General features: G+C 36.6%; 1 protein-coding gene across 1 annotated transcript in view; it reads left to right on the top strand.

Annotated features, from left to right (window-relative positions):
- Positions 1-1,973: 1,973 nt before the first annotated feature.
- Positions 1,974-27,096, top strand: part of LOC141498797 (uncharacterized) — a 50,201-nt gene continuing 25,078 nt past the window's right edge. Inside the window, exons 1-5 of the mRNA XM_074201900.1 lie at positions 1,974-2,120; positions 7,719-7,884; positions 7,996-8,326; positions 14,666-14,714; positions 26,313-26,411. Coding sequence (XP_074058001.1) covers positions 1,974-2,120; positions 7,719-7,884; positions 7,996-8,326; positions 14,666-14,714; positions 26,313-26,411 — 792 coding nt within the window. The remainder of the gene's footprint in view (positions 2,121-7,718; positions 7,885-7,995; positions 8,327-14,665; positions 14,715-26,312; positions 26,412-27,096) is intronic.

Raw genomic sequence — 27,096 nt, 5'->3', positions numbered from 1 at the left:
ATTGTGCAGACATACAGTTGTACTGAAGTTCAGACAAACATATGCAGATTTGTACAGTTGTATAGGTGTACAGAAACAGATTTACGGTTGTACAGAACAGGTATAAAAATGGACCATTGTAGAGATGTACCCTTGTATAGATGTACACTTGTAGAAACGTAGAAGTTTTCAGATGTACAGTTGTACTACTGTATAGATGTACACTTGGACACATGTACAGATGGATGGATGCAGTTGTAGAGATATACAGTTGCACAGATGTACAGTTGTAGAGATGCACTGTTGAACAGGTGTTCAAATGTACAACTGAACAAATGTATAGATGAACAGTTGTACTGTTGTAAAGATGTAGAATTGTACTGAAATTCAGATGAAGAGATGCACACTTGTATAGTTGTATAGATGTAAATATATCCTGATGTACAGTTGAACAGCAGGACAGATGGAAAGATGAACAGATGGACAGTACTACAGCTGTACACTTGTACAGCTTTACACCTGTAGACATATAGTTATTCATATGTAAAGTTGTACAGCTGTTGAGAGGTACAGATGTACAGTTTTACTGATGTACACTTGTACCAATGTAGAGTTGTACAAATGGACAGATAAAAAGATAGAGACATATAAAGTGGTACAGAAATACAGTATTGCAGATATAGTGCTACAGATGTAGAGATGAAGCGATGCTCAGGTGTAGAGTTTTCCAGATGTACCATTGTCTAATTATACAATTGTCCAGATGAACTAATGTCCGGTTCAACTGATTTACACTTATTCCTATACATAGGTGTAAAGGTGTAGATATGTTCAGTTTTTCCAGTTGTTTGGTTATACAGATTTACAGATGTAAAGTTGTATAGATGTCCTGATTTGTCGATAGAAAGTTGTAAAGAACTGCCAATGTACATTTGTAAAGGCGTATAAATGTTTAGATGTACAGATTTATAAATTGGTAAAGATACAAAGTTTTCCAGATGAACAGATACACAGATGTACAAATTTACAGATGCACAGATGTTGTCTGACAGTTATAGAAAGAGTTGTACAGATGTACAGTGATGCAGTTGTGCAAAAATTCAGTTGTACAGATGCATGGATATAAAGTTGTAGTGATGTTTAGATGTACAGATGTACAGTTGAACAGATGTACAGCTGTATAGTTGTATGGATATAGAGATGCACAAATGTACACATGTACAGAGTTACATATATACAGTTGTACAACTGCATAGTTGTTTACCTAGCTGTGTGGCCTTGGGCAAGCCACTTAACCCTGTCTGCCGTGCAAAAAAAAACCCCAAAACAACTGCATAGTTGTTCAGATGTCCAGATGGAAAGTTGTAAAGATGTGCAGTTGTCTATTTTTGCAAATGATATTGGTGATGCTGCATTGCAGCTGTTCCTACAGCCACTGCTTCAAAAGGCTCTGACTTGCCAATCAAGCTGTTAATGGAAGAAAGAGGAATTTCAAAGTCAGTTCCTTCAATCAAACCATGGGTTTTATGTTTGTACAGTACAAGATGTCTAAAATTTTCTTGAAACCAATAGGTGAAAAAGGAAGTGGCACTTGGGGCAAGTCCATGACAATGCTGTTGTCATACAGCTGCCATTTATGGTGGTGCTTGGTGACACCAAGATGAACATATTAGTAGTGGCAGGTAGAAGCACACAGTTTGACAATGGTTCTGGCACATAGTGGCAACCAACAGACAGCACTATTCCATGGGTAACAATGGTGGGTCTATGTTCTTCTTGAAATTTGTTCATCAGTGGGCTGGGCTCATTGCCATTAGAAGACTGACCTGGCATGTTGGCATAAGAATCAGAGTTGCCTATAGAGTCCTTAGAGCTTCAGCAGTCTGAAGTTATATGACTTCCAGAGGATTCATTCCCTGTTAACACAAATTCCTTCACAGCAGAGGTGGCTTGGTTTTAGCACTGCTTGACAGCGATGGGTGGCACTTGTTGCCATGCAGATGACAATGGCAGTGGCTCTTGGTGACACCAAGGTAACAAGAGTAGGACTTGGTGACACCAAGGTGACAACAATGGTGGCAGTGGCACTTGGTGACACCAACATGACAATAGCAGTGACAATGGCACCTGGTGACACCAAGGTGACAATGGAGGGGGCACTTGAGCCAGAATGAAAGAATTCAGTGATGCCCTGAAACACTGCCTGATAGTGGAGATTTTCCCACAGATGTGATCATAGATAATGAAACAACCCTTGTCAAAAGAGATTTCAAGTAGCTAGATGGAAAAGGAGATTACTCTTCAACTTGGATTATCAATCAGACTCAGCAACTTTTGGCTTTCTAAAGTCTCTTTTGAATGTTCAAGTGAAATAAAGCTGATCTTTTTGATTAATAACTTTCTTCCATCCAAAGATGATTACTTCCATCTCTCAATATCTTTTTTTTAGGGTTTTTTTTTTTTTGGCAAAGCAAATGGGGTTAAGTGGCTTGCCCGAGGCCACACAGCTAGGCAATTATTAAATGTCTGAGATTGGATTTGAACCCAGGTACTCCTGACTCCAAGGCCGGTGCTTTATCCACTATGCCACCTAGCTGCCCCTCTCAATATCTTTTTTAAAAAAAATTTATTTAAGGCAATGGGTTAAGTGGCTTGCCCAAGGTCACACAGCTATGTAATTAGGTGTCTGAGGGTGGATTTGAACTCAGGTCCTCCTTACTAGAAGGCCAGTGCTCTATCCACTGCACCACCTAGTTGCCTTCAAGAGAGAATTTGCTCACTTCAGCATCTAAAAATAGTATGTACAAGGATAATCAGAAGACCTAGATGATGATGTTTGCATCCATTGTTATGGAAGTTAAAGTAATATAATGTAATTTTCATATTCAACTTCATTTTTATTGTTTAGGCAGAAAAGATTTCCCTTACTGATTCTAATGGCTTCGAAGGCATTACTTGCTGGCAGCCTATAAAGTCAAATGAAAGCTGATGACATGGGATCCAATGAAGGAATTCAACATGAGCCATCAAACACTTCCTGACAGTGCAGGTTTCTGTAGAGATGTGATCATAGATAGTGAAACAACTTCTGCCAATAGAACTTTCAAGTAGCTAGATGAAAAAAATGAAGATATTCCAGGGCACTGTTTATCATGCAGACTCTGCAAGTTGGGCTATTTAAAGTCTCTCAAGGGCAGCTCAATTAGTTTGAGTGAATAAGTATTTATTCTCATTGGTCATTTTCCATGGGTTACCATGCTATGTGGCCACGTGTCCAGTGCCTATGTACACTGTGCAAACAGAGCACTCTCTCCAGCATGTCACATTCTCCCATTATTTAAATGCTTTGCCTTTTCTCAGCCTTAGCAAGTCTTTGACTTAAAGTTGATTTGATTTTTAATGGTATAGTGGAAACAAAAGTGATTTTTCAGAAACCAGTCCAAAAAAAAAAAAGACCAGGGTCAAGTCATACTTGTGCTCTGACATCCTGGGAAAATCCCTTGTGGGTCATAACTAGCTCCTTCATCTGTAAAATAAATGAAGTAGACTTGATCCCTAAAGCTGCTTCCAACTCTACCATCCTATGAAAAGATCAAAGGTCCAATGATATCTATCCTGTTTTTTTTAAGCTTTAAGAAATATTTTATTTTAGTTTTCCAATTACATGTTTTTAAAGTTTTTCAACATTCATCCACATGCATTATATTCCCACGCCCCTCCCCTCAGCAGCAATCTAGTGAATATTGTTCAAGTACATTTGTGTTTAAAAATGTTTACATATAAGGGAAAAGAAAGAAAACCAGAGGAATAGGAAGAAAAAACTTAAGAGAAAAATTTTAAATGTGAATATAGTGTTCATTCAGATTCTGTAGATTCCTTTTTTTCTTTGTTTTTTTTTTATTTTGTCTGGATGTGCATGGCCTTGTATAGGTTTGGTCTAACACTCTGAGAAGCTGAGAGGAGCTGCATCCATCAAAAAGGATCAACTCACAATGCTGCTATTAATATGTACAATATTCTCTTGGTTCTGCTCCCTTTGCTCAGTATCAGTTCCTGTAATTTCCATGCTTCTCTAGAGTTCAATCATTCATAGTTTCTTATAAAACAATAGTATTCCATAAGATTCATAAACCATAAACTGGTTCAGTCATTCCCCAATTGATGGACATCCACTCAATTTCCAATTCTTTGCCACTATAAAAAGAACCGCTATAAACATTTTGGAACATGGGGGACTTTCCCATTTTTAATAATTTCTTTTGGACATGTTTCTACTTGGGCATAGTTCCATATTACTCTCCAGAGGGGTTGAATCAGTTCACTACATCAACCATGCATTACTGGCTATTGGTACTTCTCCAACATTGATTTTTTTTCCTTTTTGTCATCACCTCAGTAAATCAGAACTATCAGACAGTGTTTCTATTATCATTTCTATCCAGGGGCATACTGGAGATAGCTTGTACCAGCTCAAAAGAACTGATTGTTAAATTTTCAGTGTATTTATACATTGGAAATCGGCAAATGCTACAAATCAAGACTTGATTTATTTTGCCGTTTGTCTACACTTAAGAAAATGATGTTCAGAATAAATTTAAAGGGCAGCTAGGTGGCGTAGTGGTTAAAGCACTGGCCCTGGAGTCAGGAGTACCTGGGTTCAAATCCGGCCTCAGATACTTATTAATTACCTAGCTGTTTGCCTTGCAAAAAAAAAAATAAGAAATTTAAAGGTGTATTATGCATACATTATTTTCCCCAGAAAGCTGGGGATACCTTTACTTTGTTAAGAATTCTTGCCCCCAAAATTGGAAGTTAGTATGGAAGAAACTTAGATTAGACCAACACCTCACACCCTTTACCAAGATGAGATCCAAATGGTTACAGGATTTAGACATAAAAAACAATACTATAAGCAAATTAGAAGATCAAGGATTAGTTTACCTGTCAGATCTATGGAAAGGGGAGCAGTTTATGACTAAGGAAGAGATGAAGAACATCACCAAAAACAAACTAGATGATTTTGATTACATTAAATTAAAGAGCTTTTGCACAGATAAAACCACTGTAACCAAGATCAAAAGAAATGTAGTAAATTGAGAAACAATCTTTACAACTAAAGATTCTGACAAAGGACTCATTTCTAAAATACACAGAGAACTGAGTCATATTTTTAAAACAAAAAACCATTCCCCAATTGACAAATGGTCAAAGGATATGCAAAGGCAATTTACAGATGAGGAGATCAAAGCAATCCATAACCATATGAAAAATTGCTCTAAATCATTACTTATTAAAGAAATGCAAATTAAAGCTTCTCTGAGGTACCACCTCACACCTCTCAGACTGGTCAATATGACCAGAAAAGGTAATAATTATTGTTGGAAGGGTTGTGGGAAATCTGGGATACTATTACACTATTGGTGGAGCTGTGAACTCATCTAACCTTTCTGGAGAGAAATTTGGAACTACACCCAAAGGGCAACAAAAATGAGCATACCCTTTGATCCAGCAATACCACTACTGGGTCTGTATACCCTGAAGAGATGATGAAAATGGTAAAAATATCACTTGTACAAAAATATTCATAGCAGCCCTGTTTGTGGTGGCAAAGAATTGGAAATCGAGTAAATGTCCTTCAACTGGGAAATGGCTTAGCAAATTGTGGTATATGTATGTCATGGAACACTACTGTTCTATTAGAAACCAGGAGGGATGGGAATTCAGGGATGCCTGAAGGGATTTGCATGAACTGATACCAAGTGAGATGAACAGAACCAGAAAAACACTGTACACCCTAACAGCAACATGGAGGTGATGTTCAACCTTGATAGACTTGCTCATTCCATCAGTGCAACAATCAGGGACAATTTTGGACTGTCTGCAATGGAGTAATACCATCTGTATCCAGAGAAAGAACTGTGGAGTTTGAACAAAGTTCAAGGACTATTCCCTTTAATTTAGGGGAAAAACCAGATATCTTATCGTCTGATCTTGTTATCTCTAAGACTTTTTGTTTCTTCCATAAGGATATGATTTCTCTCTCATCACACTCAATTTGGATCAATGTACAACATGGAAATAAAGTAAAGACTGTGGGGTGGTGTGGGGAGGGAAGTAAGATTGGGAGAAAAATTGTAAAACTCAAATAAAATCTTTAATAAAAAAGAATTCTTGCTCAAACCATAGTTATTTTGGCATTTCCTTTCCTTTTATTTTAAATTTTTGTTTAAGTTGTATCAGATGGGGATTGAATTACTCTTGTCAGTGGTCATTCTCTACAATGAAGAAAATCCACTTTGCTGCCAGTCAACTCAAAGCAAGGGCACCAATATCAAAAGAAATTTTGAACTCAGTTTCCTCCTAGGCTGGACATCTGTGGGCTACTACTTGGTCATTTCTGCTCAGGGAAGGAAACAAAAGCAGAAAATATAGGCTCAAGCTTGTCTAAACATATATGTGATAGCAGCCGTATGTTCACAATTCACCATTTCTATTACTTAGATGAAGTTTCACTAGTTGTCCCTTCAAGGCTAGACCAATTATTTACAGATAATTGAAGAGAGGGATGGAAAACACATATTTAAAGATGTGAACTCAACAGCTAATCTTACTCATTGGTCAATAAGGGCCAGTGAATCCTTCTTGGCAATTACCAAAGTTGGTCATTAACAAAAAGCTAGAATGCTCAATGACTGAGCCATCATAGTAGCCAGCTAGAGAAGGCAAGGCAGCTCTGAGGGCCTAAACATTATATAAGAATGCAAAAAAAATGTTATATATGTTTACATGCAAAATAAATTGTAATTTTTTGAGAACAGCACTAGCAGTAGGGGAAGGGGGAAAATCAAGAAAGGGTCCAAGTAGAACGTTATCCTGAAACTGAGTTTGAAGATTTTTTAGAATGCCACAGCAGTTTGTATTCAATTCATCCACGTGTGTTTTTTCTCCATTTACATGGTTACTATCTTATGATCTGTTACTATCTTACTTTGTTTCCAGGCTAACCTTTCTCCCATTCATACCCCACAAAACTACTGAAGAAACTTTTTATGTATATATGTGTGTGTGTATGCATATATATATATATATATATATATGTGTATGTATACATATATACATACACACACACACACACACACATATATATATATATATATATATATATATGTAGTAGCGGGTTTTTTTGCAAGGTAATGGAGTTAAGTGACTTGCCCGAGGTCTGAGGGTGGATTCCAGGGCAGGTGCTCTACCCACTATGCCACCTAGTTGCCCTGAAGAAACCTCTTAAAGCACAGATTTTACCACTGGAGTCCCCGATTAAAAAAAAAAAAACCAGTTTCTCTCTATTGTCTCTAAAATGATGAACAAGGAACCATTTACTAAGCACTCATGTGCAAAACACTGTGTTTTGGAAATACATACAGAAAAAGTACAACAGTCCCTGCTCTAAAATACCGAACTCAACAATATGAGATTTAAAGACTTTGTAAATTCAACTTCCTTCCCGCTTGCTGCACTCTACCTTCAGGTCAAGCCGGCCCCTTCACCTTCCTCACACTTTCCTTCTTCTGCCATTTGCAGGCCTCTGTCCTCTCTGCCCTCCGGGGCCGGGAAGCATCCCCCACTTAAGGCTACATCTTGGAGTTCCTAGTCCCTCCAAGGTTCTGTTCAAGCCCCTGAGCTTCTATAACTTCGTTGATATTTTGCATAAATAAACACGAGTTCGTGTTGTTTCTCAGGATAAATTCCTCGAGAATCTTATTTCTCCCTCCGGGAGGAAGCTGCGCAGCCAGGGAGACACGGACAAGGCGCGGGGAAGGGGGCTTTCAGACGCCCCGGGACCACAGAAGAGGAAAGCAGAAACAAGACGCGCCTGCGCACTTCAACCAGAGGCTTCCCTCTCGGGTCGCGACCGCGCTTCCTAAACACCGATTGGACCTGACTCCTCAACAAACAAACCTGCTATTGGTGAAGTCCCTCTCCTCTCCTTACGCTCGCTTCTCATTGGACCCTAAGGATTCACGAAGGCCGACCCATCTGGCCACGCCCCCCTCGGTCGCGGCTCCCGAGCCCGCCCGTCGGGTCGCGGGGGTGCGAGGCTTCCGCCCCTTCCCCAGCTCCTCCTCGCCTTTGGGAGCGGCGTTCGCGCGGAGGGCGACTTGTGCGTTTGTCGGGGAGCCGCGGCAGCTCGCGTTCGCGCCTGTGCGGGTGTGGCGTGTGTGAGCACGCGGGTGCGCGTGCAGGGCCCGCCCCGGGCTGCCCGGGATGCTCTGCTTCTGCCGCTGGTGCTCATCATGGAGACCAAGCGAGTGGAGATTCCCGGCAGCGTCCTGGACGATCTCTGCAGGTACCCGAGGCCCGGCGCCCCTGCACCCCGGCGCCGCTGCACCCCGGCGCCCCTGCAGCCCGGCGCCCCTGCACCCCGGCGCCCCTGCACCCCGGCGCCCCTGCACCCCGGCGCCCCTGCAGCCCGGCGCCCCTGCACCCCGGCGCCCCTGCAGCCCGGCGCCCCTGCACCCCGGCGCCCCTGCACCCCGGCGCCCCTGCAGCCCGGCGCCCCTGCACCCCGGCGCCCCTGCACCCCGGCGCCCCTGCACCCCGGCGCCCCTGCACCCCGGCGCCCCTGCACCCCGGCGCCCCTGCACCCCGGCGCCGCGCCTCCCGCAGGCCCCCCGGCCTCCGGCCTCCGGCCTCCCCAGCCCCTTGGCGTCGTTCTGTTCCCCGGCTTCCCCTGGGAACCCCCAGACCCCCCAGTCCTCTCTGCCTAATGGTCTTTTCTTCCCGTTATCGGCTTTTCCTCCTGCCCACATTCTCTCGTCCTTTTTCAAATACCCCCCACACACTTCTTTCCCCGAAGACCCCGCTTTTTTAAAAAAAATTGCATTGATTTACCTAGTTTGAGATTCGTTTCTTATATGTTTCTGCTTCCACTTTATTCATATTCCTAGCAATCACATGTCACTGTAAGTTCCCCTTCTTTGACATTTTTAAATCACCTTTCGCATAGAATTTTCTCCTTTCTCCGCCCTATTTTTCTGCCCTCGATTTTCTGTGATCAGATAAGGAAATTTCAGAATAATGAATATGGAAGGAGTGAATTTGTGAGTAATGGTTAAGGTCAAAGGTAATGGCTATATGCCGATGGCGTGTTAAGCGTGGTTTAAAAATTTGGATTAATTTGTAGGTGATGAAAATAAGATTAAGGGAAGGATTAGATAATTTAAAATTGCACTGAGCAGTTGATTAGGATATATTTACAGGAACTCTAGCTATTAAATATTGTTTCAGAAATTAAATAACGATAGCTAACAATTTTATAGCACTTAATATATACAAGGCACTGTGCTAAGCATTTTGCATTTATTATCTTATTAAATCCTCAGCAATTCTGGGAGATAAGATGCTGTTAAGTTTTCAGATGAGAAAACTGAGGCAAACTGAAATTCAATGACTTGCCTAGAGTGACAAAGCTATTAAGCATCTGAGACAGGATTTGAACTCAGATTTCCCAGATTCCAAGTCTGGTGCTAAATCCATTCTGTTACCTAGCTGCCTAAATCCTTTAATCTTTCTAAGTTCAAATCTGGCATCAGATCCTTACTAGCAGTGTGGTCCTGCACTTAAAACCTTATTGAGCTGGAGGAGAAAATGGCAAACCACTCCAGTATGTCAAGAAAACTTCAAATGGGGTCATGAAGAGTCGAACCTGACTGAGCAGGCTCACCAACCACCATAAAACTGAATAAAAATTGAAAGTATACAGGTGAATATTTCAAGACTAGTTAGGGCTTTTAAAAAAGTCTCAAATTCAGTTTAATATTATTATAATTAATGTAGCTGCAGGGCCAAAATATCATTACAATGTATTAACATGGTGTTAAATTAATTGTAAAAGATGATTGCCTTTATTTATGAGATTCAGCACTTCTCTGTTTAGCCCAGTCAAAAAGGTAACAACTTCTATTGGATTTGATTGTAAGCAAATTAGCCATGCTGCTGGGGGATTAAAATTACTAAACCCTGAATTGATTTCACTAGTTCTCTTTTGATAGGAGACAATGCAAGACAGAAACTCTTGAAGTGGTGGGAAGAATGAGGATTTTTCTGCCCTTCCAACCATCAGTATTAGGCCTGTAGCTTTGAAGTAGAACTACTAGACGATAGGAAACATTGAATCCAAGGGGAGGAAAGGAATACAGGCTATAGAGAACCAGAAAAAAGAAAGTCTTCCAAGGGATGGAGCAGCTTAAGGAAGCTAACCCCCCAGGTAAAAGAGAATTCCGCCTTGGAGAGAACCAGACCTTAGGAATTCAACAGAAGAACTTGACCTGCAAAGATGCTAAAAAGTCTATTTTCACTCTAGGGTAAATAGAAAGCTGTTTATTCTTGTAGCTCTGTTGGACCTCTTTATGCCTCTGTTCATTTATAAAAATGAAAGACTTTTACTTGATGGGCCTATCCTGCACATAAATTCTATGGATCAGTGATCTGAGGTCTTTTTGTTTTGTTTTGTTTTTTTGCAAGGCAATGGGTTTAAGTGATTTGCCCAAGGTCACAGTTAGATAATTATTAAATGTCTGAGGCCATATTTGAACTCATGTCCTCCTGGCTCCTGGGCTGCTGCTCTATTGACTATGCCACCTAGCTGCCATTGTCTTTTTTTTTTAACTGACATTTTATTTCTTTTATGTCTATGGCTGCCTAAGCTTGAAGTCTTTAAAACTTGAAAAGAATCTAGTTATTTGTTGTTCGATCATGTCTTACACTGTTGTTACCCTGGGATCCATATCACAACAGTATTGTCCTTGGGGCTTTCCTGGCAAAGATACTGGAGTGGTTTACCATTTTCTTTTCCAGTTGATAAAGGCAAACAGATTAAGTGACTTACCCAAGGTCACACAGGAACCAACTTACTTCTTCACAACTTGAAATTTTAAAAAAATGATTAAATTGAAAAGGAAGCAGAATATATATGTGTGTGTATATATATAATATATATAATATATATATATATATATTTATATATGTTTGTGTCTTGATTAGATTTTAAATCTCCTGGATTACACTTCTAAGTTGCTAAATTAAAATTTTTAATTTCAGAATTTGGTTGTACATATCCCATTTCAAAATATTTTAACTACCAAAATATTGTTTGTGGTATATTTTAAAATTAAATCAAATATGTAATTGATTGCATTTTGTAGCAATTGAGTCTATATAACTAATTCAGGCTAGATATTCCTTGTACTGCCATTATCTTTCAAGTTTTATAGCTTTTATTTTGTTTTATTATGGGTACTGTTATACTCATTAAGTTTTTTTAAGAATGGTCATTTTCTTGATTGAGGGGGAGAAATGGGATAGGGTTTGGTTAAAAAGTTTCATTATAACTGCTATTGGAATAAGCTTAAAATTTTGGTCTGGGGAGCTGGAACAATGGCTAGGAAAGAATGGTTGAACTCATGTTTTACAAATAAATGTGAAATACCCTTTATTAAAAAAATGGGGAAGTTAGGTGGCGCAGCAGATAGAGTGCCAGCCCTGGAGTCAGGAGTACCTGGGTTCAAATCCGGCCTCAGACATTTAATAATTACCTAGCCGTGTGGCCTTGGGCAAGCCACTTATCCCCATTACCTTGCAAAAAATCTAAAACATACATACATACATACATACATAAATAAATAAATAGAAATTTAAAAAAAACATTGTGTTCTGAGTTTGACAATTCATGATTTCTTGCCTTTTTGTATTCCTACAAAGGATATGTTTAAAACTCATCTTGCCCCAAACAGAATTTGTTATGTATCTCCTCAAACTTACTCTGCTTGCATAATTCCTTATTATTGTTGAGGGTACCACCATGATTCTTGTCATTCAGGTTTGCAGTTTCCCTTTCATTTTTTTTTAGGGTTTTTTTTGCCAGGCAGTGGGGTTAAGTGACTTGGCCAAGGCCACACGGCTAGGTAATTATTAAGTGTCTGAGGCCGGATTTGAACTCTGTTATTCCTGACTCCAGGGCCGGTGCTCTATCCACTATACCACCTAGCTGCCCCTTACCCTTTCATTTTTGACTCCACTCTTTGGCCTCGCCTATTTAAAAATTACCAAATTTTATTAATTTATCCACAACCCCTTTTGAAATATTCTTTTCTGTACATCGATAAGCTTTCAAGTGAGTCTTCTTTTTTTTTCTTTTTAGATTTTTGAAAGGCATATGGGGTTAAATTTCTTTCCCTTCTAAACCTACCTTTTATTAAGTTTCTGTGTATTTTATATGTGACACCTAAATTGTTTGTGATTGGGCAAATCATTAAACCCCTCAATACTGATCTGCATTGGTAGAGGAAGTTTCCTCATATATAGCAAGACAAAAAGTAAAATAGTTACTGTTCTATCCCATTCTAAAGAATGTGCATATATAGGGCAGGATTGTTTCACTTTTGACATTGTTTCACTTTTGACATGTTGTTCAGTTTATTTTTCAATTGTGTCCTGCTTTTCATGGCCCCATTTGGACCTTTTGGTAAAGGTACTAGAGTATTTTGCTATTTCCTTCAGCTCATTTTACAGAAGAGGAAACTGAGGCAATCAGGGTTAAGTGACTTGCCAAGGATTACACAGTAAGTGTCTGAAGCCAATTTGAGATCAAGAAAATGAATCTTCCTGATTCCAGGCCTGACAGTTACTTGATACCAGTCCTCTACTCAAAATTGGCCATGGCATTGATCCGAATACTTTGGCTCTAAATGTTTTTAATGCTTATTAATTGAAAAAGTTAATAAGAAAACAAGAAAAAATATTAGCAATCAAAATTGAATGCTAAAAATTCGGTTTTTCTTTTAAGTTGTTGTGGCAAGTGTGTATTTTTTCTTTTTAGGTTTTTGCAAGGCAAATGGGGTTAAATGGCTTGCCCAAAGCCACACGGCTAGGTAATTATTAAGTGTCTGAGACTGGATTTGAACCCAGGTACTCCTGACTCCAGGGCCGGTGCTTTATCCACTTCACCACCTAGCTGCCCCATATCTTGTTCTTTTGATTTTGCCTACTTTATTCCACATTTAAGTCTTCCTAAGTTTCTCTGAATTCTTATCTCTCTTTTATCCCTGCACTATAGGGCTGGCCAAAATGTGGCGAACTACTGCAGAGCTCTTACTAAAATGGCAAATGAAGATAAATTGTCAATTGTTTCAATAAAAACTTTTAAAAGTAAGATTGGACAGCCCTGATATGGCAATCATATGCCATAAGTTCAGCCATTTCTCAAATACTGGACCTTTAATTCATTTCTAGTCTTCGTTTTTGTTTATTTTGCTACCATAAAAATGTACTAGTATAATTATTTTTATATAGTTCCTTTCCCCCTGCTTGAGGTATATGCATAGTAGGGATTCACTGATTCAAAGGCTATAAATAATTTAGTCACTGTAACGAAATTAATTCATGTCTCCATCAACTACATAACAATGTGCTTGTCTTCTGATTTTGAAGAGCCTAGCTTTTACCACCTTTGTCAGTTTTCTAGATTTGAGATGAAACCTTAGAGTTTGTACCACATATTAATGCGTAAGAGAGTGCCTGCTTAATAATTTCTTTTAATATTGTTTATTGGTCAAGTCACAAGCTTATTTATATTTGTAGAAGGTTCTGCATTTAATTTTATGACATTTCTTTTTGTGGATTCTTGGAAATATGGTTGTGCAGGTGGAACTTAGTGCTAAGTACTATTTATTTTAATAGTGTTTGGACTATTTTAGAATCAAAAGTTATTTTGGATTTTTTTACCAGTATTTCTTCCTGTAATAATTTCTGATTGTTTAATTAAAAAAAATTAGCTGTTACCTTTCTATCTGAATTTGTGTATCATGGTGAAATGATTTCGTGAGGAGTATGTTATAAATGACTCAGAATAATAAAACTTAGCCTGGAGCGATTGTAAGGCTTTTTATTAATTAGCATCCCAGCAGGAACAGGCAGTTTCCCCTAATGGAAAAAAGCCCCGAATTGTGACAATGTCCAGTTTTATGTACAATTTTATATACCATTATGTACAATTTTTCCTCCCTCCAAGCTACACTTTGGTATGAATTGTCAGGGTACAATCTGATCAACACGCCCTCTTCATAATACTCTTAAACGTTCTTTCTCCTCCCAGTACATAGGATGCTTGTTATACTGAAGACTCTCAATCATCACAGGGAGTGTTCGAGTTAATATGCATGAAGCTAATTACTCAAGTACATTTGTGTAAGGTCAGGGTTCCTAAGTCAACCCAGACAAGTTGGAGCAGTGTTTAGTCTAATCTCAGGTTTGGCATTTTTAGGTCAGGTTGGAAGACCTCTTCCAGTTCAGTGATTGTTCCAGATCAATTCCTTTATCCTCCCTTTAGTCTTTTTCCCACATTCCTGTGCCTTTCAATCTAATCAATAGCCATAGACTGTTGTAATGTATATCTTTAACTAACAGCCTCCTCTTACATACACCTTGTGGAAACCAGAAACTCAGGGATTTCTCACAAGTAGAACTTTCTTTTATGATTGAAGAGTGCTTTTATGCCAGTAAAACTTCTTTGGTTAACCCTTTTCATTTCTGTGCCTTATTGGTCCCACTTCTAGGCTGTTAATTGCATGTTTTAACTTTATTACTGTTTCTGAATGTAATTTTTGCCTTGTTTTTGTGTTTTTGGCAGTCAATTTATTTTGCATATTCCCAGTGAGGAAAAGGACAATGCTATCCGAGTATGTTTTCAGATCGAACTTGCCCATTGGTTTTACTTGGATTTCTACATGCAGAACACATCAGGATTACCTCAGTGTGGGATAAGAGACTTTGCTAAAGCTGGTATCCTTTTTTGTTAGTGTAATTATCATTTTTTTATTCTTGTGAGTAAAATGTTATTATACCAAAAAAGTTTTCTTTCTCATCTTGTCTTTGAGGAGTATAGCCCACTCAAAATATATTTATAAGAGAAGAGAAAAAATTGAATCTTCAAACATGTATTGTAAACTAAAGTCTCAAAAGTTTTTTAGAAAATTTATAATGAGTCTTGAAATTAACTTTTTTTTCTTTTCTTAGAACAGTTAAAGTTGACCTTTGCCCATTTTTACTGTTGCCTTACCGTGGCATTCCCTGTTTCAGTGAAATCACAGGTTCATTCTATATCTGTATTCTTTTTATTTCTGCACTTTAGATTTAATCAGATTGACATGTTTAGTCAGACCATCAGAAACACTTTTTTCATTTCAATCAAAGTCAAAGATACTATGTGTTAGAAGTTAAAAGGTATGAAAAATAATTCTTAGTATTTGGTCCCTGCTCTCATGAAATTTATAATAGTAATGAAGCTATAGTATATGATTAATTGTCAAAATGTATTCTAAGAATTCAGATAAGAAAATTTTTCTTTAAGTTGTGATTTTAAGAACATGAGCTACTCTAAGGAATAATAACAATTAGTTTGGTAGAATGAAGAAAGGACATTCCAGAAGGAATTCTTGTGCAAAAGGTTGGAAGTGAGAAGTGTTTGGGGACAGGGTATGAACTACCTATTTGGAGGCAAAGTGGAAAATAGTATGGAATATGAAACTGGAAAGGTAGATTGAAATCTGATTGTAGATGTTTCCGGATACTAAGCTAAAGAGTTTGAACTTTATTTGCTATGGAATAGAAAGGGAGTCATTTAAAGTTTTTGGCTGGAAAACAAAATAATCAGCCAAGCCTTTATTAAGCACCTATTACTTACCAGGCACTGTGTTCAGCACCGGGAATACAAATACAAAAATTTTAAGGACAGTCATTGTTTCAGAAATGTTCTTCTGTTGGCAGTATGTAGATTAGATTGGAGCAGGTAGAAGTAAGAGTTATTATCAATTGTTATTAGCCCTCATTCTCTTTTATAGTTATAGCCCCACAAAAGTACTGGGCCACATAATAGCTCTGAAGCAGATTTTTCTCATGGGGTTGGTTCTTTAAACATTTATTTTAATTTAAAAATTTTTGGTGTGAATGATAGATACCTTCTGAACTTTCTCACTTTTCTTCCTTTACCATCCATTCATGAAAAACTGGTTAACATTGTTTAATCTTAGTTAACAAAAAGGAGCAAAGTATCAACTCTGAACAATCATATTTGACTAGAATTTTGTTGCTTCACATTTGACATTGTTTACATTGTTGCACTCATGTGTATTATTCTTTTGGCCCAATATTTTTTATCCTATTACTTTATATAAATGTAGACATGACTTTCTAGTTATTTATCTTCTGTAATATTCTACTATCAGTATTTTGCAAAGTCTTAAGGCATTTTGTGGGTGGGCTATTATTATTAACTTTTCTTTGGGGAGTATGTGTGTGTGTGTGTGTGTGTGTGTGTGTGTGTGTGATGGATTTCAGAGAGGATAAAGAAAGAATTATATTTTTTAAAGGGAAGGCAAGAGAGGATTCAAATATCCATAAATTTTACATTTAGAACTAGACTTTAGAATTCGTTTAAGATTGAGTGAGTGGAGGGGCGGCTAGGTGGCGCACTGGATAAAGCACCGGCCCTGGAGTCAGGAGTACCTGGGTTCAAATCCAGTCTCAGACACTTAATAATTACCTAGCTGTGTGGCCTTGGGCAAGCCACTTAACCCCATTTGCCTTGCAAAAAACCCCTAAAAAAAAGAGTGAGTGGAGCTGCGAGGTGGCACTATGGATAGAGTATAGGCCCTGGAGTCAGGAGGACCTGAGTTCAAATTCGTTCTCAGACACTTAAGAACTACTTAGCTGTGTGACCTTGGATGAGTCACTTATCCCCATTGCCTTACAAAAATGAAAAAAAAAAGATTGAGTGGGAGAAAATTTTGCTACTCTTAGGAAATAGAAAAATCCAGTAGGACTTGTTGGAAAGGGATAAGTTGTAGAAATGTTGAGTTTTGAGATCAGCGAAAATACAAGTAGAAGCAGGTAGTTAGAAGTGATGGAAATTTTCCTTGGAAGAAAAGTAAAGACTGGAAATACAACTTTGGAAATTAACTAACTAAAAATTATAGTTAAAGTCATGGGAAAGGATAAAATCTCTCTAGAGAAGGTACTTAAAGATTTGGTTGACTAAAAAGCTTGCAAAGAGTTAGGGAGGGATGTTGTTACATTTCATGTATAAATCTCTTTAATATTACTTAAAAACTCAAATTACCCATTTCTTTTGGGAATATAACCTTGGGAATGAGAGGTTCATGTAAGTTAATATTTGGAATTCATATAATATTCTGTACACTTTATAGTTGGATTTTACTATTTACAAAGTACTTTCACATATATCCTTTAATCCTCATACTGATCCCATGAAAGAAACAGCATTTAATCCCATCTTCTATATATGAAGGTTGATGATGTACTTTGCCCAAAGAAACACATTGTGTTAGAACTAGTGTTATCTGATTCCTAGTTGGACCTTTTTCCTCCAACTATGAAATTTCATGTAATAATTCTGTCATATTATGAATTAGAATTGAAATTAAGAAAAATATTTCTCTTGTGGTAATTGTCTCTCTTAGTTATTGTCCTGCAAAGGGTTATGGTTTTCATTAAATTAAGTGTGTGAATCTTCATTTTATTCAGTTTTCTTTTTAAATATTAGGTATGTTAAAATCCATTTTGACATTAGCTTATTAAAAATCAGTAATATATAAGCAAATTAGAAGATCAAGGACTAGTCTACCTGTCAGATCTATGGAAAGAGGAACAGTTTATGACTAAGGAAGAGTTGGAGAATATCACCAAAAACCAATTAGATGATTTCGATTACATTAAATTAAAAAGCTTTTGCACAGATAAAACCAATGTAACCAAGATCAAAAGAAATGTAGTAAATTGGGAAACAATCTTTACAACTAATGATTCTGACAAAGGACTCATTTCTAAAATATACAGAGAACTGAGTCATATTTTTAAAACAAAAAGCCATTCCCCAATTGACAAATGGTCAAAGGATATGCAAAGGCAATTTACAGATGAGATCAAAGCAATCCATAGCCATATAAAAAAATGCTCTAAATCATTAATTATTAGAGAAATGCAAATTAAAGCTTCTCTGAGGTACCACCTCACACCTCTCAGATTGGCCAGTATGACCAGGAAGGATAATGATCATTGCTGGAAGGGTTGTGGGAAATCTGGGACACTATTACACTGTTGGTGGAGCTGTGAACTCATGCAACCCTTCTGGAGAGCTATTTGGAACTACGCCCAAAGGGCAACAAAAATGTGCATACCCTTTGACCCAGCAATACCATTACTGGGTCTATACCCTGAAGAGATGATGAAAAAGGGTAAAAACATTACTTGTACAAAAATATTTATAGCAGCCCTGTTTGTGGTGGCAAAGACTTGGAAATCAAGTAAATGTCCTTCAATTGGGGAATGGCTTAGCAAACTGTGGTATATGTGTGTCATGGAACACTATTGTTCTATTAGAAACCAGGAGGGACGGAATTTCAGGGAAACCTGGAGGGATTTGCATGAACTGATGCTGAGTGAGATGAGCAGAACCAGAAAAACACTGTACACCCTAACAGCAACATGGGAGTGATGTTCAACCTTGAAGGACTTGGTCATTCCATTAGTGCAACAATCGGGAACGATTTTTGGCTGTCTGCAAAGGGGAGTACCATCTGTATCTAGATAAGGAGCTGTGGAGTTTGAACAAAGTGCAAGGACTATTCCCTTTAATTTAGGGGAAAAAAACAGATATCTTATTGTCTGATCTTGTTTCCTCTTAGACTTCTCTTTAAGGATATGATTTCTCTCTCATCACACCCAATTTGGAACAAGGTACAACATGGAAACAAAGTAAAGATTGACAGAGTGCTTTCTGTGGGGTGGGGGTGGGGGGGAGGGACGCAATTTTGGGGGGGGGAATGTAAAACTCAAGTAATATCTTTAATAAAAAACATATTCAAATTAAAAAAAATGTACCCAAAAGAAAAAAATAATAAAAATCAGTAATATCTCTTGTCAGCATGGCAGAACTATTTGGACTATTTTAGAATTTGTGAAACATTTGGAATGGATTAGATTGAACTTTTGCAAACTTTAAAAAAACATTGCTATGCCATTAATGGTTATTAAGCTTTATACTTTTATATACAGATCATTTTCTAATAATTTTCAGTGTTTTAATTGCTAAATGTATGAAGGCATGCTATGTTGTTGAAATAGTTCATATATTAATCATTAAGTATTTTTTTAAGTATCTGATTTGAACAATATATGTAGCATATATCCTGAGAGTTTCTTCAGTAAAACAATCAGGTTGAACTAGATGACTTCAGAGCTCCCTTCTAGTTGTAGATTTATGAACTTTGTAGTCAGGATCTTGTTATTTTATTGGTTTCATATTCTCAGAGTTCTTCCCAGAATACTGGTTGTATGATAAATTTTTGAATCATTTTTTCTATTTTTCATGAAAACAGAGCTAATTAAACTACTTCTTTGGCAATAGTTTACTGTAGAGAAATAACATTTCATTTCCTGAAGTGGGCCTATGATTCCTTTTTAAACCAATTTACTAACTCCCCAAGTGCTCCCCAAATCAGAATTTTATTGTTATCTCTCATTTAATGCATATTTAATATGTTTTATTTCCTCTCTTTTATTCAGGTGCTTAAATTGAAGTTCTTTAGAGCAAATGCCTTTTTTCTAATTCGTACTGCCAACAGATACAATTTTTCTGTTATATCATTAGGCATTAAATAAAAGTGGAGTGTGACTTGAGTTTTAATATTATAAGGGTATTTGAGACTGTCTTTAGTTGAACAGTCAAATCTGTTTTCTATGGTAATGTTGGTAAGATAAAGTTAAAAAAATAATAATTATTTCCAGAGAATTTTACGGAAAACAATTTAACTTCTTCACTTGTGAATTTGGTGTGTGGGGGAACCTGAGTCAGGAATCTCATTGGCAGCTGTTGTGCACTGCTGCGGCTCAAAGCTGATCAGAGACCTGGCCTGTCCTAGAAATGAAATTAAGACCAAAGTGAGTGAAGGAGAACTCTTTATTTTGGTTCTCTCAAGTAGTGGTTGTTGTATCCTGGAGGAACCCAACTCTAAATACAGAAATGAGAGCAAGCTTACTCCTCCTACCAGAGTCAAGATTGTTCAAACTCTTTTGGATTATACCTCTTATACTCTCATTTGATAACCTCCTTAATAGGTTCTCCCTTCTTGATCATACAGTACTTGTGTTAATGACCCTCTTTCTACATACAAGGTGTATTATTAAGTTAATTAAACATTTCCAGAAGTAAGAACAGTGTGACTGGGGCATGACCTCTTGAGTTCAAGCTGTTCTGTCTGTCCTATCCTTTAGCTGGGGACCCCCAACTCAGGACACAGGATATGTTTGTTTGTTTAGTATAACATTCTTCAAGGTAAGTTCTCTTTTTTTGTCAATATTTGCAGAATTGCTTAATACAGTGATTTCTCAGAATCCCTCCTATTCTTTTTAATAAGGATTCTGCTTCCACAATTTCCCTTTGTCCTTATGACTCTCAAATCTCTTTAGCATCAAGCAGTTCACATTCTGTAGCATTAATATTTTGATCATTAGTTCTCTAAGTTAACATTTTAATATTACCTTTTCCAGAATATGGATCCCCCCGCCATGTTTCTTTTTTTTTTTTAAGATTTTTCAAGGCAATGGGGTTAAGTGGCTTGCCCAAGGCCACACGGCTAGGTAATTACTAAGTGTCTGAGGTCGGATTTGAACCCAGGTACTCCTGCCTCCAAGGCTGGTGCTCTATCCACTGTGCCACCTAGCTGCCCCCCCGCCATGTTTCTTATTACATCTTGTACAGTTTTTATGATTAACCATGTAAGACAAGGTTTACATAAAGGTAATAAGATTAATCCATTTAAAGTAGTCATAATTATCCCCACTGCCTTTTTCCATCAGGAACCACTGTACCAATCCAGCCAAGGACATGGACCAGTTTTCCAGTCTCTCTGGTTATGTCTTTTACTGCCTACCCATTTTATCCATCTTTATGTAACAATTGGACAAATTGAGTTTTCCACATACTTTCGTATACCAACTTTTTTTTATAGTTTTCTCCATCCTCCTTAGGTGTTTCTCAGTTTCTCAATTTTAGTTAACAATTTTTCACTTTCTTTTTTCATATATATATCTTTTTCCTCGCCCTGTATTTCATTAAGTTTGTAAAGGTTTTTCTGCTTATACTGTCCTGGTAATGGGCAGGGAAACAAACATGAGTTCTATCAATATGGAGCAGGCATAAGTATGGGTGGTGCTCTGAATCAAGGGGAAAGATCAAGTCCCTTTTGATTAAGTAACCTGTACAAATAGGTAAAAGATAAACAAAGACATAAATTTCTGGTCCAAATTTTCTTTCATCTGGAGACATCTGATGTTTTTCTTAATCTTCAAGGTCTGTTCCAAAATTCCTGTTCAATTCAGTTTCTTGTTAGAGGTCTTTTCTAGTAAAAGAACTTCTTAACTGAACATTTTAATCAAATCAAAACTCATATTTTCATCAATAGAAAATAAAACTCTGGAATTTCTTTGATCATTACAATTTACATTTTAATTTGCCTGCTATCATGTTCACATATGCAGAAAATTCAGTAACAAATAAAAATTATTCCTTTTTAATCATTCCTCCATTTATAAGTTGTTATTTCCACTTTACAAATTTCCATACAAATTCCAGTACAGAAGTCAGTTCACTAATGATTGCCAAATTAACTTAAGCTTGTAACATATACCTTTGATAATCATTTTAGAACAAAGAGTATCTAGTATGTTATTTACAAATAAAAATTTTAACCTTTTCCTATTATTAAAATGATGACTCAAACATCCTTAACTAAAAATGAATTTTTCTCTTTAATATATTTCTAAATAGACCATAGTCCTATTCTTCTGATATATTTAGTTGACTCACATTCCTTTCTTTAAAATAGGACTAGATCATATCTTGATGTCACAAAAACATTGCTTCACTTAAATGTCCTCTTAGCATCATGGGAACATATAGCCAACAACAAATGTCAAGACTAATAGGCTACCTGGCTATTAGAATTCAGACAACTGTAAGCTAAATGATTTAAAATTTCTATACCTGATTTTAATATTGATTACCTGACATGATTACAACAATTTACCATAAAGATCAGAGACATAAAGAGAAGAAAAATTCCTTTATGCATTTAGATGTCAGTTTCCAGGAAGAGATAGCCAAATGCCTTGAACCAGACCTTAAATCTGTCAGGTGAGACAATTTCCAAATGTCACTTTTGGGAAACCGAGTCAGTTCAGTCTTAGAACTCGCTCTTGCACATCTTACCTCAATGAGCTTGTCACCTACACTGTCCAACCCCCATTGGGTTTTCTGGCTTCTATGGATGATAACACCCTCCCTTTCTCTACCTCCACCCCCTCCCTGCAATAGTCTTTGTTGACTATACCTGGAAATAGACATAGAATAATGCCAATTCAAAAGTTCCTTAAGATCTTTTGTTTTAATTTATTATTTAAGGCAATGAGGTTAAGTGACTTGCTCAAAAAAACACAGCTGGGGTATTTTCTAAGTGTCTGAGGCCAGATTTGAATTCCTGCGCCACCTAGCTTTCCCTCTGTAAGATATTAAATAACAAACTCCAAAATGATCAAAACTTCAAATGAGTTCAGCTTATAAAGATTTATATCAGTTATACTCACGTTAGAAATAGCACGAGATTATCAAAGAAGCATCACAAATTATTGTATCCGTGTTACATAGGTGCTTTTACTTCAAAGCAAACATTAAAATATTTGGGATGTTTACAAGAGTCCCAATTTACATATAGAAAGATTCTATAGAAACAATTTTCTCTATTAATATATTCAATTATTTTCCATATTAAAATAGATGCACACAACAAAGCATTGCTTCTAGAACACTTTAAAACAATTAGAACATCTTTAGGTGACTTTCAAGTAATTTGCATATAATTATACAAGTGTACCTAAATTCCAGATGTAACACACCTAGGGTTCATTAGGTTCCAAATTAAATGATGTATGAATTATTAACAAATCATGTTTCCATACTGAAATCTTACTTTTGGGAAATCTTATTTTCTTAAAATGAAGCAACAAAAATACTTCTTAATTTTTAAACTAACTTTAATGAATTCTACATTTTTGTTTTTCAATTTTATTTACATCTACTAAATTATATTCACATCAATTCTCAGAAAATAAAATTCTAAGGAATTTAATCTTATGCATATGATAATTTCAAAACACTAATGTCACTCTTACTTATGCCATGAAATGACAACAAACTTAGACCAAAAAAGAAAGATCCTTTTTACTTGGTATTATTACAGGAAATTTAAATGCCCCCGGGGGGATTTTTCTTTCAGAGAGGTCCAGGTATCTCAGCCCCCTATTTTCCAAAACTGCAAGAGCCTCTAAGAGGCATGCAGTGGCCTATGCTAATATAGAAATGCCCCAGTGGATCTCTGGTCACCCTGAGGAAACTAGATTGTTTTAAATTTCTTTTGAGATCAGGGGTAGCTAGGTATCACAGTGAATTAGGGTACTGACCCCTGGTCAGGAGAACTGAAGTTCAAGTCCAGCTTCAGACACTTAAGACATAATTAGCTGTCTGACCTTGGCCAAGTCACTTAACCCTATTGCCTTGCAAAAACAAAAATAAAAAAAATTTCTTTGAGTCAATTAAGCAGTCTGAGAATATTTTTTATTTAAAGTTTATTTATTTATTTTTAAACTTTTAGGCAAGTTGTTGCCAAATTTTTAAGCTGTATTCTCACCAGTATCATAGGAATGATGCATCTGATAGCATGAATATTGATAGCCATTGTTGTAGGTTATATTTATTTTTATTAAATTGGTTTTTTGCCACCTGATTTCTCAAAGATTTGACCAGATTTCTTTTAGAATCTGAATTCTTATTATTTGTCAGTCTGATACTTTTTCCACCAATGATGCATTACTGTCCCAATTTTCCTACATCCCCCTCCAACATTTGTCGTTTTCCTTTTCTATCAGTCAGTTTGATAGATGTGAGGTGGTACCTCAGATATTTAATTTACATTTTTCAGATAAACAGTAGTGTATTTTTTCATGATTATAGCTTTGATTTTTTTAATCAAGAAACTGCCCATTCATATCATTTGGGAAATAGTTCAGTTTTATAAATTTGACAAAATTCTTTATGTATTTGAGATATGAGATTTTTATCTGTGGAAGTGTTTATAGGAGTTTTCCGCTATGTTATGCTTTCTTTCTATTCTTGTTTACATTGGTTTTATTTGCACAAAACCTTTTTAATTTAGTGTAGTCAAAGTTAATCCATTTTTCTTTTCACTATATCTTGTTTATTCATAAATTCTTCTATCCACAAGTTTGATATGTTCCATGTTCTTCTAGTTTTCTTTTGCAATCTCTCTTTACATCTAGGTCAAGTATCCATTTTGATCTCACTTGGTAAAATATTGATTTATACCCAATTTCTGCCAGACTACCTTCTAATTTTCCCAACCATTTTTTTAACCTAAGTGTATTCTGAACACAGAAGCTTAAATCTTTATAGATGAGTCAAGCACAAGCTTCCTGTAATCATTTACTACTGTGTATTTTATAGTTACCCTCTTCCACTGATCTTCCTGTTTTTATCCAATACCAGATAAGGTGGTACTGCGAAATCTTCTTCCTTTATGTAATTTTTATTTGAAAGCATAGGAGGTATAAATGGATTTTTCCTTAAAATCATAAGAAATATCTACCTGGGGGCAGCTAGGTGGCGCAGTGGATAAAGCACCGGCCCTGGAGTCAGGAGTACCTGGGTTCAAATCCGGTCTCAGACACTTACTAATTATCTAGCTGTGTGGCCTTGGGCAAGCCACTTAACCCCATTGCCTTGGAAAAAAAAAACCTAAAAAAAAAAAGAAATATCTACCTGAAATCATCAACATTCATTTGTAATGAAGATAAGCTAGAATCCATCTTATTGAGTGAACTAAAGATACCTGTTATCACCAATGTAATTGAATGTTATAATAGAAATACTAGCAATAACGAAGAGAAGAAAAAGAAATTGAAGGAATCATAATGGTAATGAGGGATTAAAAAATTTTTTGCAGATGGTATTTCTGGAGCTTAAACAAAAAAGATAGTTGAAAACAATAATTGTAATTCTTTGAAAGCCTTTCTCTTATTCTTTAGTATCTCAGATATACCAGGGCATCTGTAGTCTGTTCACCTCCAGTTGTATATAACCCCAAATTTGCTTTTTTTTTTTTTAGGATTTTGCAAGGCAAATGGGGTTAAGTGGCTTACCCAAGGCCACACAGCACAGCTAGGTAATTATTAAGTGTCTGAGACCGGATTTGAACCCAGGTACTCCTGATTCCAAGGCCGGTGCTTTATCCACTATGCCACCTAGCTGCCCCCAAATTTGCTTTTGATTATAACCTATCTTCAGGTTAAGTAGGGAAAAAACCAACTTTGGTGAATCTAAGAGTGAGGCTTTTAAAGATTACTTCTTAGAATAAACAAAATATAGCTCACATGAATGATTCTGTTCCTTTTGTCTGTGTATTATAGTTTTTTGAGAAAAGACTAATTGACTTCCTTGACATTACTTCTACTCTTCAGTTATTGCCCTTTTTTAATGCCTCAAGGTGAATATGTTTAGAAAGTTGTAGATGAATGGAAGGAATATAAAATGGAAATACCAACATACGGTGCAATTATTCTTGATGAAACACTTGAAAATGTGAGTGAAATTAAGACTCACAGTGATATATGCAATATTTTAAATGAACTCACTAGTATATAACTCAGGAAACCTTTTAGCTTAAATATGTATGTCATCCTAATGTTCTGAATTGAATTTTTAAAAAATAGTATTATTTTCTACAAGGGTATGATATCTTGTGTTACATTTTTATTCTTTCCTTTCCCCTCCCCAAATTTTGGTTTTCTCTGGTTTGATAGTCTAGTCTCCTGGTTGTGGCAGTTTGCTTCATTGAGACTAAGTAGCAAGTGCTGAGTTCAAAAAAAAAAAATGAAGACAGACTGGCAGTATAATTTCATATTTAGATTTAAGAAAATCAATTATTCATTGTAGATTTTCTGATGAAACTTTAATTGGGGAGAAAAATCCCAAATAGCTCAACTGAGGATGTTTTATTTTTCTTGTAGTGAATCACTAACAAACTATTAAGTGACTTCTGTGTGGGTGCCAGCTACTATACTAAATGCAGAAAGGAGGCAGTCCTTGCCCTCAACAAATTACATTTATTTTTGTGTTGTTTCTTTTTAAGGTATTATTGGTTCAGGGTTATCTAGCAAAATCAGGTTGGGGATTTCCAAAGGGAAAAGTAAATAAAGAAGAGGCTCCATGTGACTGTGCTGCAAGAGAGGTAAGTCACGTATTTTCAGGTAAATGGTATTTGTCTATTGTAACCTTTTGTGTGCTTGCCTTCTGATGTTTTCTCAAGTGCACTTCCCATTTGCTTATGCATTTCCATTTCATTCACTTTTCCCCATAACATATTTAGGCAATTTTTAGCATTAATTTTTACATGACTGTTAGTTGCAAATTTTTCTTCCTTTCGCTTTCCTCTCCAGTTTTCTGAAAATGATATGCACTTTGATAAAGATTATATCTATCTTGGGGCAGCTGGGTGGCACAATGGGTAGAGCAATGGCCAGAGCAATGGCCCTGGAGTCAGGAGGACCTCAGTTCAAATTCATCCTGATACACTTAATTGCCTAGCTGTGTGACCTTGGGCAAGTCATTTAACACCATTGCCTTAAATAAATTAAAAAAGAAAGAATAAAAAAAGATTGTGTCTATCTTGTAAAACATCTTCCATTTTAGTCACATTTGTGAGAGAAGGAACAGATCACAAGGAAAAAAAACATGAAAAGGAATAAAATAAGTGAAAACAAATGCATTCTTTGATCTGTTTTCAGATCCTGAGATCTAGATCAGTTCTTTATCTGGATAGTATTTTACCTTGTAAGTTTTTTGCATTTGTCTTGGGTCATTGTGTTGCTGAGGAAAGCTAAGTCATTCATAATTGATCATCGCCAAATGTTGCT

This window comes from Macrotis lagotis, chromosome X, assembly GCF_037893015.1.
Source record: "Macrotis lagotis isolate mMagLag1 chromosome X, bilby.v1.9.chrom.fasta, whole genome shotgun sequence".
Taxonomy (NCBI): domain Eukaryota; kingdom Metazoa; phylum Chordata; class Mammalia; order Peramelemorphia; family Peramelidae; genus Macrotis; species Macrotis lagotis.
The sequence above is the reverse complement of the archived record's forward strand: the minus strand, read 5'-3'. Positions and strand labels throughout refer to the sequence as shown.